The following is a 17,673-nucleotide window of genomic DNA, read 5'->3' as shown; positions in this document are numbered from 1 at the left end:
AAAAGAAGAGAAACAGGTGATAGCATGATGTGTTGAGACAAGCTGGGGTTGAGAGAAGGTACTCTACTTCCTGGAAGAATTAATAAACTTTATTTAGACCTTGGGCAGAGATCTTTAACCTGGCATGTCTGCATTGTTGTGTTAATCTGTAACAGGGAAGCAGAGGATATTTTAGCCTGTGTACTAACAAGATAAATAAAGGTGTAACTCTATCCTTCAAATGAACTGATTGTTCTTATTTAGGCTAGAGTGTGCTTTAAGGTTTAATCATATGACACGTTTGATACGTAGATTTACCTCCTGTTTCTACATTACGCATAAGACTGCACAATAATTCAATGTTTATCGGTTTTTGTCTTAATTGACAGTTTTTTTTCCTTCCTTCTTACAGTTGTTAATAGGTTTGGGTTTTAAAATTGACAAACATTCTCAGTCTTATTTTGCACAGGTTATAAATATTTAATTTTTATCAAAAGTATAGTTTTCTATCGATAAACTGGCGAGGGGGCATCAGTCCTTGGGGTTAACTTGTAACTATATTTTATGTCATGTTTGTCTTGTAACCACTACCGGACGCCTTGAATTTCCCTCGAGATAAATAAAGTATCTATCTATTAGTACCAAAAGTGCAAACAGCATAATCATGACCATGTCGACACAGCAGCTGTTTACCACAGGTTTTGTTCTCAGGATGAGGAGATCAGATGCTGTTGTTGGGTTATAGCACTGTCATCGAGGCTGCACGTGAGGTGCTACAGTTCTACATTTAGCAGACGCTTTTTCCCAAAGCGACGCACAACACAAGCAAGAATTTAGACCGAAGGAAAATGAAGTTAGTGTGACAACAGTGCTGCAAGTTATTCGGCTCTGCAAAATTCAGTAATTAGTCCTGAAAATTCACTAAGAGCTGGGTCTTAGACCTTCCAACTCATTCTACCCTTGAGGACAAAGAGGAGAAGGGTCAGATTAAGTGTCTAAGTGTTTCCTAAACAGATGAGTTTTCAGACATCTCTTAAAAGTAGAAAGGGATTCTGTGGATCATATAGAGTTGGGTAATTCAGCCCACAATTTGGGCACAACAGAGGAGAAGAGTCTGGCTAGTGATTTGGAGCCGCGCTGGGATGGGAGCACCAGGTGTCTTTCAGAAGCAGAGCGTAGTGGGCAAGAAGGGAGTAGACAGATGTCAGAAATCAAGACATTTCTTTTTTAAATTGCTGCTTTTCATCAACCAGCTGCTGAAAACGACAAATAGTTGAAATTGGATGAAACACATTTTCGGTTTAAGCAACATATATATTAATCGCGCTTCACTGGCTTCCAGTAGCAGCTCGAACCAAATTCAAAGCTCTTCTTCTGGCTTACAAAACATTGACAAGAATGGCTCCTGCCTACCTGGGGTCCCTCATCCAGGTTTACACTCCCTCTCGCCCACTACGCTCTGCTTGTGAAAGATGCCTGGTGCTCCCAGCTCAGCGCGGCTCCAAATCACTAGCCAGACTCTTCTCCTCTGTTGTGCCCAAATGGTGGAATGAATTACCTAACTCAGTACGATCCGCAGAGTCCCTTTTTATTTTTAAGAGATGTCTGAAAACTCATCTGTTCAGGGAACACTTGTGCACTAAGCTGCCCTTCTCTTCTTTGTCCTCAGGGGTAGAATGAGTCAGTAGGTCTAAGACACAGCTCTTATTACTGAATTTTGTTGAAGATTGAGGTATACTGTTGCAGCAACTAATTGTGGTTTGTTGGCTTCTTGATTATTGTACCCCCCCCCCCCCAAAAAAAATAAATAAAATAAAATAAAATAAAATAAAATAAAAAATAAATAATTGCACTTAATGGCAGCACCTGCAGCTGAATAACTTGTAGCACCGTTGTTGCTCTAACTAGGTTTCCTTCTGTCTAAATTCTTGCTTGTGTTGTACGTTGCTTTGGACAAAAGCGTCTGCTAAATGAAACTGTAAACTGTAAACTGTAATTAATTGCTGTCATGTTTACTTTACCTGTTAAATAGCACAAAAACAAACTTTTACACAAGTTTTGAGGAACTTTTTTAGCTTTTTTATATTATCTGGCTTCATAATAAATGCTAACATTAACATTTAGTTAGGTGTAGCTTAGAATTTATCAAAAGTGTACCTTTAAATTGAAATATGAGATGATTTACCTCAGTTTTTTAGTTCTTGTTGTCTTTTTGTTGCCAATGGATCAGGATTTGTCATGTGTCCTCACATTTATATGATTTAACCTGGAGCATGGGAAGCTAAATGCTGTAACAGACTGTTTTGTTTCCCATCTGGAGCATGATGTCTGAGGAAAGAGGCATATGATCCATTGAGTTGTGTGTCACTGTGTTCTGTGTCCTGTTCCTCTTCCAGAGTGGTAAATTTGGTAGTGTGCCATCAGACGCACAGGAGAGCCAGCCTCAGGGGATCCAGTATGCTGAGGATGCAGCCGAACATGAGAACATGAAGGCCGTGCTGAAGAGCAGCCCGCCGGGAGGAGAGGGTGGGACGTCCACTGTGCCTGGCCTTCGAACACGTACCAGAGCCAGCAGCACCAGAGGTCAGACTCACTTACGTGTCATATTGATGCAGCCCACACACGCGTTTTTTCAATGTATGATCAAGTAGTTATGAACATTAACAGCTCAAACATGATGTAAATAGATCCCAGACAGAGTGAGAGGAGAGGCAGAAGGGTCGCAGAAAACTTGGGGGTTTCAGCCAATTAGAATTAAACACAGCTTATCATTTTCTCTAAAGCAAACTCTGCTCTGTGCTGAATTCTCTGACAGTATTTCTGTAATCACACTGTTTTAGGGCGTGTCCCCCCGTGGTGCTCTGCCAGTGATGACCCTGTGAACTGCACAGACGACACAGCGGATGAGATCATGGAGAGGATCGTGAGGTCAGCCACTCAGGGGCCTAGTCAGAGGACCCAGCCACGGGAGAGGAGACGATCCAGAGCCAACCGAAAATCATGTGAGTCAGCTGGTGGAGAAATGGCCGGATTAAAGATCGCACGCAGAGAAAAGCCTTCAGCTGCTCGTTACAACTCCGTCATAACACTAAACGTTGAAAAACACACCATCACAACTCTTTCTGCTTCCTTTTTCCCCTTCCTGTCTTCACAGTGAGAAGGACACTGAAGAGCGGTTTGACAACAGAGGAAGCTAACGCCCTCGGCTTGTCCAGCGGTTCAGAGATGCAGGTGTGAGCCAGACAGAAGGACAACGTCTGGGAGCCTGCTCACTGCCCTCTAATGCCCACACCATCTTGACACCCACTCCACTCTGGCCCTAAAATCACCCAAGCTTTGAATGAGTTGACCTCATTTCTATGCATTTGGCCTGACACCAGTGCTTCCAGAGGAGAGGAGGTACAGCAGGGGGCTGCGTTCAAAACCACTTAGCTTTGCTTTTGCTGGATAAACATAAACGAACCACATTCACAAAGCTAGTTCACAACCATCCTATGAATGCAGCTCAGCATACAAATAAAAGTATGTTGTTTAAGGGTGAAGGCATCAAAAGGGAAAGCCCAACCTGTGTTTCAGCCTCTGTGGCCTTGACTGAATCCAAAGGGCTTGAGAAGTGACACTCAACTCTGCTGTGTGGGTTCAGATTGAGCCCTGCAGCTTCAGTGACAGATTGAATCTAAAGATTTTTCATCTATTGAATAGATGTTTGTGCAGAAGGCTTTTCTGTTTGATACTACTGTGGTAGTTTTCATTTTTCTCAAGAAGGTGCTCAAACAAGGAACAATTGCACTGGATGAAAAAGTTGGGTATCAATGTGAAATCCTTTGACACTGATGAACCACTCCAACATCTGAAAATATACTCAACAGTTGAACCAGCAAATCAACAGTAGCACAGTTTTTAACCTCTCACCTGAGCGGACAGAATCCAAGCAGGGTGTGTTTAAAGCATTTTCAGTCATGTAAAGAAGTTTATCAGGATGACATTGTTTCTACAGGTCATACTGGTGGCACCACTGGTTTCAGTCCTGTCTCATTACACAAACATTTTAAGCTTAAACAAACACATATGTTGCATCATGTGACGTAGTCTCACCGTTTGAAAGGAGGGCAGGTGCAGTGTTACAGTTGAGCAACCTTCATTTGGTTCTGTGGTTTTTCCTTTCCAGAGACAACGAGCTGCACACGTCAGAGTGCCTTTATGAGACAGTTATTTATTAAGACCTCTTCAGGGAACCTAGAAATTGTTACAACACGTGAGGAGTTGGAGGACTATATGACAATGAACATCATTAATGTGCTGTGATTCATTTTAGACCAGTGTTTTTAAAACTTGTCCAGACAAAAGTTTAGTTGAATCCTGGTTACTCAAAACTTGGATGAAATAGTTTAGTATGAAGCTAGCTTTAGATTATTTGACAACGTTGGGATTTGGTTCTGTGTGTATTAGCTGTATCCAGTTGCCTTACTGTAGAATACAGACATGCATTGTTTCACTCTGGTGGAGATCCAGGTGCAATAGAAGAGCTAAACATAGACCAGGCTAAACTAACAGGCAGTTCATCTGGCATCACTGGAAATCTCTGTCAACATATAGAGTATCTCTACTCTAACGGAAACCTATGAATGTGAAGATCAGGGGTTACGTGATAATTAGTAACATGGGTGCACATAAAGTCTCCGTTATTTATCTATTTAAAAACAAAAATCTCTATTGAAGTTAACGAGGAGCCTGCAGTTTTAACTTTTGATGACATGCATCCATTTTGAACACTCACTTTGCTAACAAGTCATTAGGAATGGCCTCAGCTGACGTGATATGCACAACTTGTGAGTATGTTAAGGTTTATGTGTCCACTTGCAAATCTTCACTGTGATGGAAACATAAGCCATTGAGAGAAACAAGGATCTAGTGCAACATTGTGATGAAACTTCATAAAACCACACCAGCAGTTCTTTTTTTTCTTTAGAATTTACTGAAACCTATTCAGCACCTTAGACTCAATGTGTAGCATGCATCTTAGTAGTTATATTGAGAGGAGCTCATTGTTTCGTTTGAACTGAATGTTGTTAAAGCAGAATCGATCCGTAGTGATCTAGAGGAAGGCTGTAAAAATGATGTACATGTCATGACAATGTCTTTTGTGTTGTTTGTTGTTTTGCTCCATGTGTAGAATAGTGTATCATAGACTGAAAGCAGTATTATTCTAAATATAATTTAAGCAAACTAAGCCATTTATGTTTAAGAGTGTCACGTCTGCTTGATACAATGGGAGGTTCACTGCACAGCTGTGGGTTTGTGTGTTATCAACTCTTTGGACTCCACGGACTGTAGCGTGGACACATGGTCAAACGTGCAGGATTAACCTCCTCTGTTAGTCCTGTGGATCACTGAGAAGCCTTTGATTTTACTGCACTCAACATTTCTTCTCTTTGTAATTTAACATTAGCACAACACCAACACGTCGCTGCCTGTGCCATAGCATCACTGTGGAACCTGGACTCAAGTGCTCAACATGCAAGGCTTCTATTGCGTCAATGCCCACGACAAAAACTGTGTAACATCTACAATAAAAGGCTCATTTAAACATCATTTTTTCTTTTTTTTAATCATCCTTCAAATGTTTAACTCTGACTCATGTGAGGAAAATAAGAGTCATGTGAAACACTTGTATGAAAAGAACAAAAACAAAAAACCCAACCAAAAAAACTTAAGCCTCTTTATTTCAGTCCACACAACCCATGCTTCAAGTCACTTTATGTTCAAGAGCACATCGAGGTCTATGACAAGCTTCCTGTTACAGCTCAGCGGGTGTTTACACATGGCCATCATACAGACCTCATTTGGTCTTGTTTAAAATTCCTATACGTCCACAGGTGTTATGGATCTATGCGTGATTATGGTTTGCTTTTAATAAACTGCAGAGACATTACAATGAACAAGACAGCTACCTAAAAAAAGAGGGGGGGCTGGGGGAGAAAAAAGATACAACTGAGCATCAAAAAGCACAAAAAAAAAATCAGCTGAAACAGTCTCAGCAAATCCAGTGCAACCCAAGACATGTTCTGCTTTATCCTACTTGAAAATTAAAAATAAGGGCACATATAAAGAATTATATAATTTGTTTCTCCTGATCATTATTCAAATTTTTCAATGTACAAGTTCCCTGAACAATCACTTTTGCACAGTACCTTAGAATTGTATAGATAAATTACAAAATGGAGTATTCCCTTTCCACCAGACATGATTTACTTTGTAAAACCCCTGAATGACTGACAGGCAGAAAGCTCTAATGCAGTTTACATTTTATATTGCTACATTTTTAACAAAGATTAACAAAGGGATTTTTAAGTTTTGCATATTTTCTTAGGTTTGTGGTTTGGTGTGCATCTGCACGAATAAAGTCAAATTATTTCTGAAATAGCACCAAAAGACAACACCTGGCTGTTTAAAGGCCGAGTGTGTTTTTTAAAAGTTACGTTTTAGAAATAGAACATAGCAAGTGTGCAGTGCAGTTTAATCGTTTAACCACAACGTGATTAGATTTATAAAATGGCTAAGAAGTAAACAACACTAACTGTTTGTTACTGGACACATAAAGCTGATCTCAAATCAACAAAGACGAGTCAGACCCGAAAGGTCAAACCCTGACTTGTCTTTTATTTAAAGGTCACTGTTAAGATTTCATCTTCTCAAATGGGTACAAGTAAACTCAGAGCTGCTGTTGGACACAGATCCTTGTGGCTGTTTGGAACAATAATATAGTTTTCGATCTGGCTAGTATTAGAAATTGTAGAAAGGATACTGCGTCCTTAATGTATACCCATGAACCATGTTTGGTTGCCTTGTTTTAAAAAACAGGTTTTGTGGGATCAGCGCAGTTGGAGAAACAACTGAAACTGGATGTTTGGGGAGTCTTAAAAGCTTATACAAAAGTAGATACCCAAATTACAGTTCCTTTAAGGGAAAATGGAAATGTTTACATTTTTAAAAATACTTCTTTTGAAACCATAGTTACTCATGAAGTTATTTCAACATATAGCACCAGCTTGTAGATCATGCCAAGCCCTGGGTTTGGTCTAAAGAGCAAATCTGTGTTGCACTTAGTGTGAGACACAGACAGCAGTGAGACAAACTGACAAACCTTCAAAGAACTTAAAGTGCCACTACAGTCCCACTCCAGCTTCCCAGACTTCAGCTATCTAAACCTAACCACAGTACGCGTTTCCTATCTAAGACAACTGATGGGGAGCTTCAAGCATTTCCATGAGGAAAGTGTCAATAGGCGTGTCACCGATCAGCTTGAAGAAGAAGAGATGCTCCAAGCACTTCAAGCCAATGGACCGCAGCGCTGGCAGTCGAAGGAGGAGCTTAGCAAACCTGCGTGGAACCAAATGACAACGTTTATGAACAACAACAAATATCTGCTGTTAAAATTCATCCGCACTTTCTCTTGGTTAGGAGGCTTTACCTTCCCTGCTGCTCCGGGTATCTCTGTTTGCAGTAGGCTTCCAATGATGCATAGACCTTTTCTCTAAGGAGCTCCACCTCACTGGTGTTGGAAAGCCCTTTAGCATCTACAAGGAAATGTACAAATCCTCCATGAAAGGCAAGAAGCTGAACCGTACATTTGAGTTAGTGAAAAAGAATGTTAAACTTATTTAGGCATCAGCATCACTCAGGCACCTGGGTTGAAGAGGACGATGGCCCTGAGGCAGCCCAGCTCTGTTTTGTCCATTTGCATATCTCTCATTTTATTGACGAGCTCTGTGAGGACCCTAGTTTATGACAGAGGGTGAAGAAGGTTTTTAAACATGAAAACAAACAGAAGGGACTAAATAAGGTCATATACACTCATAATGTTTGAGAAACAGTGTGAATTTACCTATCAAATATGGCCCCGACCTCTGCACTCTGCACACTCTCCCTGTGTGAAGTCAGAGCTGGTCATTATACACACATAAACACCAAGCGAATCATTTACAATCACTCTCTACACAATCAGATATTTGTACCGGTCAAAGATGGCTCCCACTCCGGCGCTGTGAGCACTGTCACGCTGCAGCTCAGAGGCCAAGAGGACTCCATCCTTTAGGGCAATGGAGCGATGGGAGAAAGAGGCAATAAGGAGCTCGTTCCAGCCTGAAGAAGGAAACACAAATAAATCAAGAAAGAATGATCATTGAGACACTATTCAATAGCTCAAAGGAGAAAACGACACTCTAGATGAAAAGTGGTTTCAGAGGTTCTGAATTCAATTCGAGTTCCCCCTCCTAATGTTTGTTGTACTGCTACAAAAATTGAGGTTAATGCCAAAAACACCAGACTGTGTTCATCACTGATCACTTGAATTCAGCCATGTTTTAACCTGAGCATACTGATAAATATTACTCTCTGTGGATTAACTGTAAACAAGGTGTAGTTCAGTGTCTGGCTTATTCACTAAAACGTACGAGCTTAACTAATTTCACAACAGTTTTACTATCAATCCAAATGATCCAAGTTCTCTAGACTGACCAGATTCAGAACTGCTCTCTTTAATACAATGTTTTTTTAGCCATTTAGAAAATGCGGCATAGATCCGCAGACATGCACCATCCTTTGATTCCATGTCTTGGATTTAAATGTGAACCCCTAACACCAATGACCCATGTCTGCAGCTTTCTGTACCTGCGCGCAGGAGGATGACCTGGTCGTCCAGGGGCAGCTCAGAGAAATGAGGGATCCTCTTTGCCCACTCCACTAAAGCAAACAGCTGTTTGTCTGCAGTCTGACAGATGTTAGTCACTGCATCATGGGGCTGAGCGAAAAAAACAAAAAAAACAAAACATGACCTTTACTGAGTGCATCAAAGATCCATTTTTATTTCAATCCATGAATATGAGGCATTATACTCATCAGGCTGCTGTTAGTTCGATTCATGTATTGATGCAGTGATGTAACCACTCACAGAGTTTCCTGCTGAACCGCCGTCAGAGTGAAGCTCAGTCTTCTGCTCCACAGCCGTCTCTGCCTCCAAAATCTTCTCCACAGGCATCTCCTCGTTCACTCCCACACTGAACTCTAGCTCTCCTTCACGCTCGCGGTTTCTCTGGCGCTCCTCCTGGACCGCTGCATCACAGAGAAGAAAAAGGGGTGGGGGCAGGCGGAGGAGTCAGATTGTGTGTATCTAGGTTTTGAAGAGTGATAGTTTGCAAAGGCCTGACTCCGCTGCAGTGCTTTTGCTGCATTTTTAAATTTTGTTTGTTATTTATTGTCAAAGCTGTTACATCTGTCTGATATGCAACATCGACCTGAATTGTAATTAAAAAAATGTAACAACAACCTGGAATGTTAGAACTGTTCAATGAAGTAACAAAAGTGCTGAGCCTAAAATGAAATAAATAAAAATCTAATAAAACCCAAATTGCAATTACTGACCCAAAATCTAACAAGTTGTTATGTTTTGGGCTTGGCATCTGTTACATTTTGGGTTTTGTTACCTTTTTTTTTTTTTTAATTACACTTTGATTTGTTGTTACATACCAGGCTTCAACATACGTCCATTACAACAAAAGCAGTCTGCATTCTGTGGATTACTGTCAACTGTATCGAAAGGTAGAGCCAGCAAAAATTACAGGCCATTCTTATGTTATGTTTGTTATTCAAGTGGCTGAGAGCAGATTATGAAATCTTCTTCAATGCAACAATCAGATATTTGACTGTCATGAGTTTTTTCTAAAGAACTACATATCAATCGTGATACACATTTGATGAGAGTATTTTCAGTATCAATAGCAGGCAGGTTGACATTACATGCATTAGCTTGTTGTAAACATGCCCTCCAGTCAGCTAGCATGCATCAATATAATTCATCATTAAGAAATGAACCTGCTGAGAGCAAGGTAATGTTGGCTGCTGCTTTGGCAGATCACTCTCAACTACAGAGTGAAGAAATATTAGGTAAAAAAACGATTTCAGGTCCTGTTTATTATTGATATTTCACTGAAGGCAGGATCACAATGAATCTAAATGTATTGTACTTCCACCCCTGAAGAACAGCAGTTTGACTCCAGAGCGCTGCTGTTCTAACAGCGTAAAGCACCAGAGAGAAAACTGAGGAGGCTCGAAGCTGGCATGTAAAAATTTGTTAATGTCATTAAAGGGTGAGTCCATAAATTTAATAAGATGTCTTTAGTGAGGTGAAAGAACAGAGATGTTGCCTATAAAGTTATGGTAATGCATTTTTTTTTTTTTTTTGAAAATCACCAATTACATCAAGTTCATTTAAATAAGATAAAAAAAATAAACCACCGCCGGGATGTTGGAAATGTCTCGTACTGGTTATGTCTCTCCCAGTATGAGATGTGATGGTTGTTGATCAGTCGCCCCTAAGTCCTTTACTTGAGTGTGAGCCACTGATCCACTCCATAGTTCATGCTTTCAACAAACACCTACAGATGATTGACTGCTTATTTTATAAAGCACTCTATCATCACTCTATAATATACCACACAGTGCTCCCCCCCTTTTCATCATTTCTTGGTATTTCCCCCCACGCAGAAGTTTTCCACTCAAAAAATGTGCATGTTTAACGTCTAAGGCTTACTCTCTCATCAACATTAAGTACAGCATGTTTAAGATTACAATGACATACTCATCCATCCCTCATCCTTTCCATCTTCTTTTATCCACTTTACATGTTTGATCACTATTGAAAGATATAGAAAGGGCAGAATAGGAGAAAATGAGGAGAAGAGATGGAGAGGGGTTAGTTATGTAAACCAGCCCCAATACACTCATCTCTACCCTTTGGTTTATCTTATCCAGCATCTACCCTTGGCTACCCCAGAAATACTTCTGAATTCAAAAGAATTCTTTGATTTGTTTGGCCCCCATAAGCAGAGCCAATTATTTTAAAACTCTTAGAAGCCAATGTTTAAATGATTAATAAAAAGTACAAATTCCAGTTTATGTTGCAGAAAATTCTGACGCAGACCCCCCTCAGAGATTTAAACTTAGATTTAGCAACAAGAACTGTTTCTTGACTTGTAGACCCTACTGGCCTGTCAGCCTTCGAGATGTTTTCTCAGAGTTTTTTTTTTTTAAAACCCTGTTCCCGGCGTACCTTCCCTCTTCATGCCCATGGCCAGGCACTTCTGGTAGCGGCAGTACTGGCAGCGATTGCGCTGACGTTTGTCAACCAGGCACTCTTTGTTGTCCCTGCAAGTGTAACTCAGGTCTTTTCTCACTGTACGTTTGAAGAAACCTTTGCAACCCTCACAGCTGTACACTCCGTAGTGCTTGCCTGTAAATGGTACAAATATATAACAGTTAGCGGCAGGTGGAAAATGTAAAACAAGATTGTTTGATCACAACATCCTGAAACATATGAAGATTTGTATTAGAGCAGAGTGAACTGTTAATCGAACACAGACACAATGATCCAACACTGAAGTAAGTATCAAGTAAAAGTGATGTTTTACTGCTGATCCAGCTCCTTGAGTGCATACTCACCAGAAGAGCGGTCTCCACAGATGACACACAGGCGCTTCTGAGACAACATGATTCCTGGGCTGTGAGCAGGCATGGGCCTCAGGCCAAACGGAGGCTTCACATCTTCTGAGCTGCTAATTGAGTGCATCCCTGATATGGGTGCTGACGAAGAAATCTGGATACACAGTGCATCCAAAAATTAACAGAGTTAAAACACTAGGGGTTTTTTGTTAGCTATGAAATACAAAATGACAACACTTCCTTTTGTTTGCTTGAATACTTAGTCACAGAGCAGCAATTTGGCCCAGTGGCGAAGTTGCACACCAAAAGTACAGAGGCTATAGTCCTTAAGTAAGCTCCCTGGATCTGATCCCAATCTGCAGCCCCTCTCCTGCATATCACTGCCTTCTCTTTTCCAGTTTCCTACTCTATCCACTGTCTTATCCTCTCTCATATCTAAATAATCACACAGTATTTCATAATGCATCAAAGAAGCTTTGGCATCAAGTGTCTACAGTACATGCAAAAGCTCTTGGCAACAAGTATATCAAAATATAAACCCTCCTCTCAAGCACTGCACTGTGCATTTTGCACAATACTGCCTAAAGTCAGGGCACTAACAAACCACGTCTCAAATGTTAACCTTCTGCTAGGTGCGGAAAACACCAGTAAATTTTGGCTACAGCAGCGCAAGCTCATAAATTCAATGAAGTCTCAAAAGGTTACATTACGTCTCTGTTACCTGGTTGTTGCTGATGGGTCCAAAGCCCAGAGAGGGAGAGACCACTGGAGAGTTAAGAGAAGGGCTGATGACTGAGAAAGGAGAACCCAAGATGTTGGTGGGACTGTTGGAGGCCGAACTGTTGGGTTGCTGTGAGGACATGGCGAGCAAGCTACCCAGAAGAGAGGATCAGGTCCTGTCTGAAGTATACCAATCTATAGGTGACCAGAAAAAAAAAAGAGTTACTTTCACATTTTTTATCCCCAAGCTTGAAACAGACACTTGTGTTTTCAGTATGCTGTATTTTCTGTGAGGCAAAAAGAAGTAAAAAATATTATTTTTTGCTTATTTGATTAGGTATTTTTTCAAGCAATGCAGCGCCTCTGTGTGGTTTCAATTACTCTCTGGTTTTAAGATTTAGCTGCAGCCCTGAGTAACATATTAAAAATGTCACTTCTGTGTGAGGGGGCGACATATCAGAGAAAACTAAATCATCCAAAAGGAAATGAAAGGGAGGTTTTCTTTCTTTTAATTTGAGTGTGAGCATTTCTATCTTCCATTAATAACCCTAAAATCAGTTATAGATACAGAAGTTGAGTTAAATCACAAATGTCCTACCCCCACGTTTGGCCCTAAACAACCTTAGAGAAAGCATAAGTGATAGGGGAATATGTCTGGACCATAAATAACATTTAAGTCCCAAATCCATTTAGTGTACAATGATCTGCACAAATCCAGTTAATTGTATCCAAATAACAAACAAGAAAAAGTAGAAATGCCCCGTTCGAGGAAACAATAAGTACAATAACATCTGGCTGCATAAAAAAGACTTTTACATGTTCGCTCGCCTGTGTTGGCATTGCAATAACGTTACACGTTTGCTAAATGTTGCTAGCGATACGCAGTGACTTTGAACAGCAGATTCAAGGCTCGTCGGTTTAAAAGCTCCAAGTGTAGTCAGGAGAGCCCGACATTGCTCTTCTGGTAACCAGTGAGTTCCATTTAAAAGTATTTAGGACCTCAATGCACAAAATGTACGTTTTTTTTTTCCACCGCTAGCTACCGACAGTTAGCTTAGCTGCAAACACGTAAACGCTCCAAAGACCCTAACAACGGCTAGCTAACATAAGCTTTGGATGCCAAATGTCCAACGGGTATTGTATTTAAAAATGCCGTCTTCAACACAAATACATGCATACCACGTTAGTCACACAGAAGTTTGAAGCCCGGCAACTGGGCAGCCATCGAACCACTCCTGTTAATCCACACAAATAACGCAATGTTATCTGGCTAGCTAGGATTAGCTTCTTAGCTGCGATTATAGCTAACCTAGCCACTGTGGCTAAGATTAGCTCAACGCACGGTTCAGGTTGAGTCTGAAGAAGCAGTTGTTGACAAAATAGCTCTTCGTGGTTTAAGGCTAGAATTACTCACCAGACACACCTTCGGCGCATTGTTAAAAACGATTTTCTTTACTCGATGTAACCAGACGAGCGTCAGACAACAGGCCAACACTCAGATCCAGTTTAGTTCAACTTGACGCTGTTGTTGTTTACAGGCCATGATGGCTCAGAGCCAGTTTCCCCACAGCCAAAATGTCTCATGGGACCACCCATAGCAGCACTGTCATATGACACTCTAGCAGTTTGTATACAAATGAATTCATCATTTAATTTATCCATGTTCCTGTTCAATCGCATGTTTACGTCATTTGTTCTCATATTCATCATTTTAACTTTTCTGTTCTGCAATGTAAATGCTCTTAAAATGATATTTAGACCACCATACTGTATACAAAAAGGGCCCCGAGAAAAAAAGGCAAACTGATTTTTTTTTTTTTTTCAAATTGTGGTGATCTGTCCTACATTTTCAAGGAAAAGCACAAGCCTAATTGAAGCAAAGTGTCTGACAGCCACACCTTAAAAAGTGCTGGAATGCTAATACCCCCAACAGTGGAGGTATCCGCACTAAAAGATGCATATACTCTACAGCACCATTTTCATACAGTCTGCCCCGTGATTGTTTATTTTGCCAACCAAATTGACCAGCTTTATAAAAAAAATATTAACATCCAGGTCTGTGGTCATTTTTACATCTTAAGGTTGCTATACCTTATCCAGCAAAACGTTGATACACTGTCTCTTCAGATAGGTTCTGCCAGAAATGTGTTTATTTATTTATTTATTTATTTTTAGCATTTTGATAAATTCACCAGTGAGTAAAAATGAGTGGATGTGAGTTCAATAGAGTAATGACACTTTGGAGGAGTCTTACATTGAACCAGCAACGACCTGATTTTTTAGTTATCTTTTCCCACGGCTATAAATTATACAGCATTTGTAACAATACTGATATACATGTTGAGCATTTGTCCAACATATAGAACATGAGAAAAAGACATGGGAAAGAGGTTAACTTTTTTCTTTCTTTTTTTTTCTTTAAATTTAATAATAACACGCTATCTTTCATTCTTCACCTCCAGTGTCACAGATGATGCCATTCAAACTGTACTACTTTCAAGTAAGTGAGAAGAACTGAAGATAACATGCCCTGATATATAATCTGATGCCTGCCCTGAGCCTGCATCATTTTTTCACCCAATCTGTTAATATTGCCAAATAGGCAATCCAAAGCATGCTCATTTTCTAAATGTATGAGGAAGAAAAAAGTACCCTGGAGTTGATCTATTTTTTCTTTTATGGAAAGTGTTGCTGTAATCGAATCCTCTAATCTTCACTGAAGTCTTTTGCCACACAGCATGTGCAAGGCAGAAAGAATCCTGAAAAACAACTTTGTCTGCATCTACTCTCTAAGAGGTGTCTTTTAACAAGCAGGGTAGCATTCTTACAGGTAACACTGTGCTGCTCACAGCACAACATTAGGGACAGCACCTGGTTTTGAAAGAACATTACATGGACTGACATACTTTTTAAAACCTTTTTTTTAATTGATATGTGGTCTCTTTCCACGATCATGGCTGAACAAAGACCTTTTGTAAAGAAGAGGACTCAAACTTTGTTTCTACTTTTTCTCTCAGGTTTGGACATTGCATGTTTTTACTACTGCTCAATGCTTTTATCATTAGTTTAAATATTTGACATAAAGTATAAATAGACTCGTATTTGTATAGAAACTAATATTCATAGGAGAAGAAAAAATTAAATTGACTTGAAAAATTCATTTGTAATCCACTTATGCAAATTTATCAATTTCATATTCAACGTAACTTACAGGCTGTCATTTCACAGTATTTTGCTCCGTCGCTCGTGGATCTTCAGATTTTCATCTAATTAAAATATCGAAGACCTTCAATGAAGCAAAGACCTACTGCAGAGAGATGTACACTGATCTGGCTTCAGTTCACAACTTAACAGATATGAATAATTTGAACTCGTTGTTTTTAACCAAGTCTACCAGGACGTGGATAGGACTGGAGAGTGAGGGTGTGTGGAAATGGCACTGGTCAAGGCCTAATCAAAAGCTGGATTTTTTAAACTGGAGAGCAAGAGAACCACAAAATACAGATAAAGATGCATGTGCAGTCATGGATCCACTTGGCAAGTGGTTTGAAAGTGAATGTGGGATCAAAAGGAGCTTTGTTTGTCAGGGTAAGTGAAATGGAGATGCAGTAAGAGTATATTTCTATGTGTTATTATGTTCTTGTTCTTAAAAACATTGCATCTTGGGATTTTCAGGAAAAGTAGAAAGTGGTGGTCACATTTTTGTCGCTGAGACTAAATCCTGGAGGGACGCTCAGGATTACTGCAGGAGCTCGTCATCTGAACTTGTTAGCATACACTCAGAGGAAGAGAATGAGGCAGTGCGTAACATTTCTGTGTCACAAAACGTGTGGATTGGCCTCTTTAAAGATCCCTGGGAGTGGTGCGATGGGAGCAAATCCACCTTTCGCTTCTGGAAACCCAGCCAGCCGAACTACTTCGAAGGTCAGAATTGTGTTGCTGCTGTGTTGAGAAATGATGGGAAATGGAACGACTTAAAATGTGAGGGCAGAAGGGACTTTATCTGTCGTGGAGGTGAGTTTTTTCATCCTTTCAGAGTTTGAAGTAATTCTCAGTGCTTAAACAAGATAAGCCAAAGGTTATATTTCTTCTCTCTTTTTCATTACAGCCATGAAAGTATTCACAGCAACCACCATTAAACCAAGTACACAACTGAGCCAAACGACAAGTGAAGTGCCCACAAATCTGACAAGTTTCCCTAACACTTCTCATGAATTTACAATTCATTTTAATGTGACTTCTTTCAACCAGTCAAACACTGCCAGTGCTACCTCTGAAGAAGCAACAACTGTTAAAGCCCCCATACAAAATACCACAGAGCTCACGCTCAGTACACTAAGTACAAAGCTCAACAATGCAGCTACAGAAATGCCAAATGTGACAGTAGAACAAGTTCCTTCCAGTACTACGGTAGAGGCAACTTCAAGTGATGTCTCGACAGCAACAACACAGACGGTGACATCAGCCAAGACCTCGACTCAAAAGGACTCAACTACACAACTCCCGACTCTAAAGCCAACTGAAGACAGTCTGAGCTGGCCTCCAGGTACACTTAAACTGTAAATGTTCTGTTTGTTTGTATTCAAGTGCAAAGTAAATTAAGTATGTTACCCTCTCTGTTTTCTCCCTCAGGAAACATGATATTAATCAAGAAAAACCTAACATGGACTGATGCTATGACATACTGCAGGAGGTACCACATTGACCTTGTCCATATCACTTCCAAACACATACAAGAAAAAGTGGCTGAAGAAGTAAAAAATTCCACGTCTCCACATGTGTGGCTGGGCCTGCGATATGCCTGTAACTTAAACTTTTGGTTCTGGATCAGTTCAAGTACTGGTTGTTACCAGAACTGGGCCCCAGGACAAGGCCTTGAGCGAAAATATGACTGTGATACTACAGGTGCCATTGAGGCCACTGGGGGGCAGCAGTGGGTTGGCTTGTCCCAGACAGAAGAACTGAATTTCATCTGCTCCACATGTGCTGGTTGAGAGCAGGGAGCTATGGAGCTACTTGATGAAATAACATGTCTGTGTTGTGAAAACTCTGCAGTTAAATATTCTGTTTTGAGTTACATGTTTGATTGTGACATTAAGATGGTAGAAACAGATCCAGGGACTCCACAGATTTCTCACTTATGATGTCATACCTCTACCTTTGTTGAAATACAGCTGCTCTCTCCATTGTTTAGCTTGCATTTCATTAGATATGAGAACCTCCTGTGGTGTGTAGGCGTGCACATTCACAGTCATGGGCAGCAAGAGTGATGTGAGAACATTGATCTGTTCTTTGCCTTTCACTCGGGGGTTACTATTTGCATGTTGACCCCCTGGCTCGGGCCCCAAGATTGCCTTTTTTGAGACCTCCAGAGTTAGGTCCCTGATCCAGACTGCCTGCTGCCCTCACTGACCTGACCTTCACTAGCAGCAACCAGGAGAGACAGAGCTCACAGACGCACTCTTTCCTGTCTGCACA

The 17,673-nt window shown here is 40.5% G+C and overlaps 3 protein-coding genes across 7 annotated transcripts in view; 2 read left to right on the top strand and 1 right to left on the bottom strand.

The window, feature by feature from the left end:
• The window catches only part of fhod3b (formin homology 2 domain containing 3b), a 98,707-nt gene extending 93,046 nt beyond the window's left edge, over positions 1–5,661 (top strand). For both annotated transcript variants that reach the window (XM_074684260.1, XM_074684261.1), the window contains 3 exons: positions 2,376–2,562; positions 2,820–2,981; positions 3,134–5,661. In XM_074684260.1, coding sequence (XP_074540361.1) covers positions 2,376–2,562; positions 2,820–2,981; positions 3,134–3,216 — 432 coding nt within the window. In that variant the 3' untranslated portion in view covers positions 3,217–5,661. The remainder of the gene's footprint in view (positions 1–2,375; positions 2,563–2,819; positions 2,982–3,133) is intronic.
• Positions 5,662–5,671: 10 nt separating this feature from the next.
• Positions 5,672–13,800, bottom strand: LOC141801280 (retinoic acid receptor RXR-beta-A-like). Of its 4 annotated transcripts, none has more exons than XM_074684262.1 (12): positions 13,610–13,800; positions 12,197–12,390; positions 11,476–11,629; positions 11,087–11,266; positions 10,616–10,669; positions 8,930–9,090; positions 8,650–8,779; positions 7,995–8,121; positions 7,865–7,906; positions 7,666–7,757; positions 7,451–7,556; positions 5,672–7,359 (listed from the first exon to the last, which is right to left on the bottom strand). In XM_074684262.1, the coding sequence occupies exons 2-12, from the start codon at positions 12,335–12,337 to the stop codon at positions 7,212–7,214; spliced, it is 1,335 nt and encodes a 444-aa protein (XP_074540363.1). In that variant the 5' UTR covers positions 12,338–12,390; positions 13,610–13,800; the 3' UTR covers positions 5,672–7,211. The 4 variants fall into 4 exon arrangements, with proteins under 4 accessions (XP_074540363.1, XP_074540364.1, XP_074540366.1 ...); XM_074684263.1 differs by lacking the exon at positions 13,610–13,800 and adding an exon at positions 13,375–13,529; XM_074684264.1 differs by lacking the exon at positions 10,616–10,669 and having other exon boundaries at positions 5,673–7,359; positions 13,610–13,797.
• Positions 13,801–15,719: 1,919 nt separating this feature from the next.
• On the top strand, positions 15,720–17,364 carry LOC141800597 (uncharacterized). The gene is made up of 4 exons (XM_074683260.1): positions 15,720–15,783; positions 15,871–16,209; positions 16,304–16,741; positions 16,828–17,364. Exons 1-4 carry the CDS (start codon positions 15,720–15,722, stop codon positions 17,187–17,189), a joined length of 1,203 nt encoding a protein of 400 aa, XP_074539361.1. The 3' UTR covers positions 17,190–17,364.
• Positions 17,365–17,673: the final 309 nt, after the last annotated feature.

Source organism: Halichoeres trimaculatus, unplaced genomic scaffold, assembly GCF_033239565.1.
Source record: "Halichoeres trimaculatus isolate MK-OKI-2021-1 unplaced genomic scaffold, fHalTri1.1 fHalTri1_scaffold_12, whole genome shotgun sequence".
Lineage (NCBI taxonomy): Eukaryota > Metazoa > Chordata > Actinopteri > Labriformes > Labridae > Halichoeres > Halichoeres trimaculatus.
Note: the sequence above shows the minus strand (reverse complement) of the source record. Positions and strands in the feature narration are given on the sequence as shown.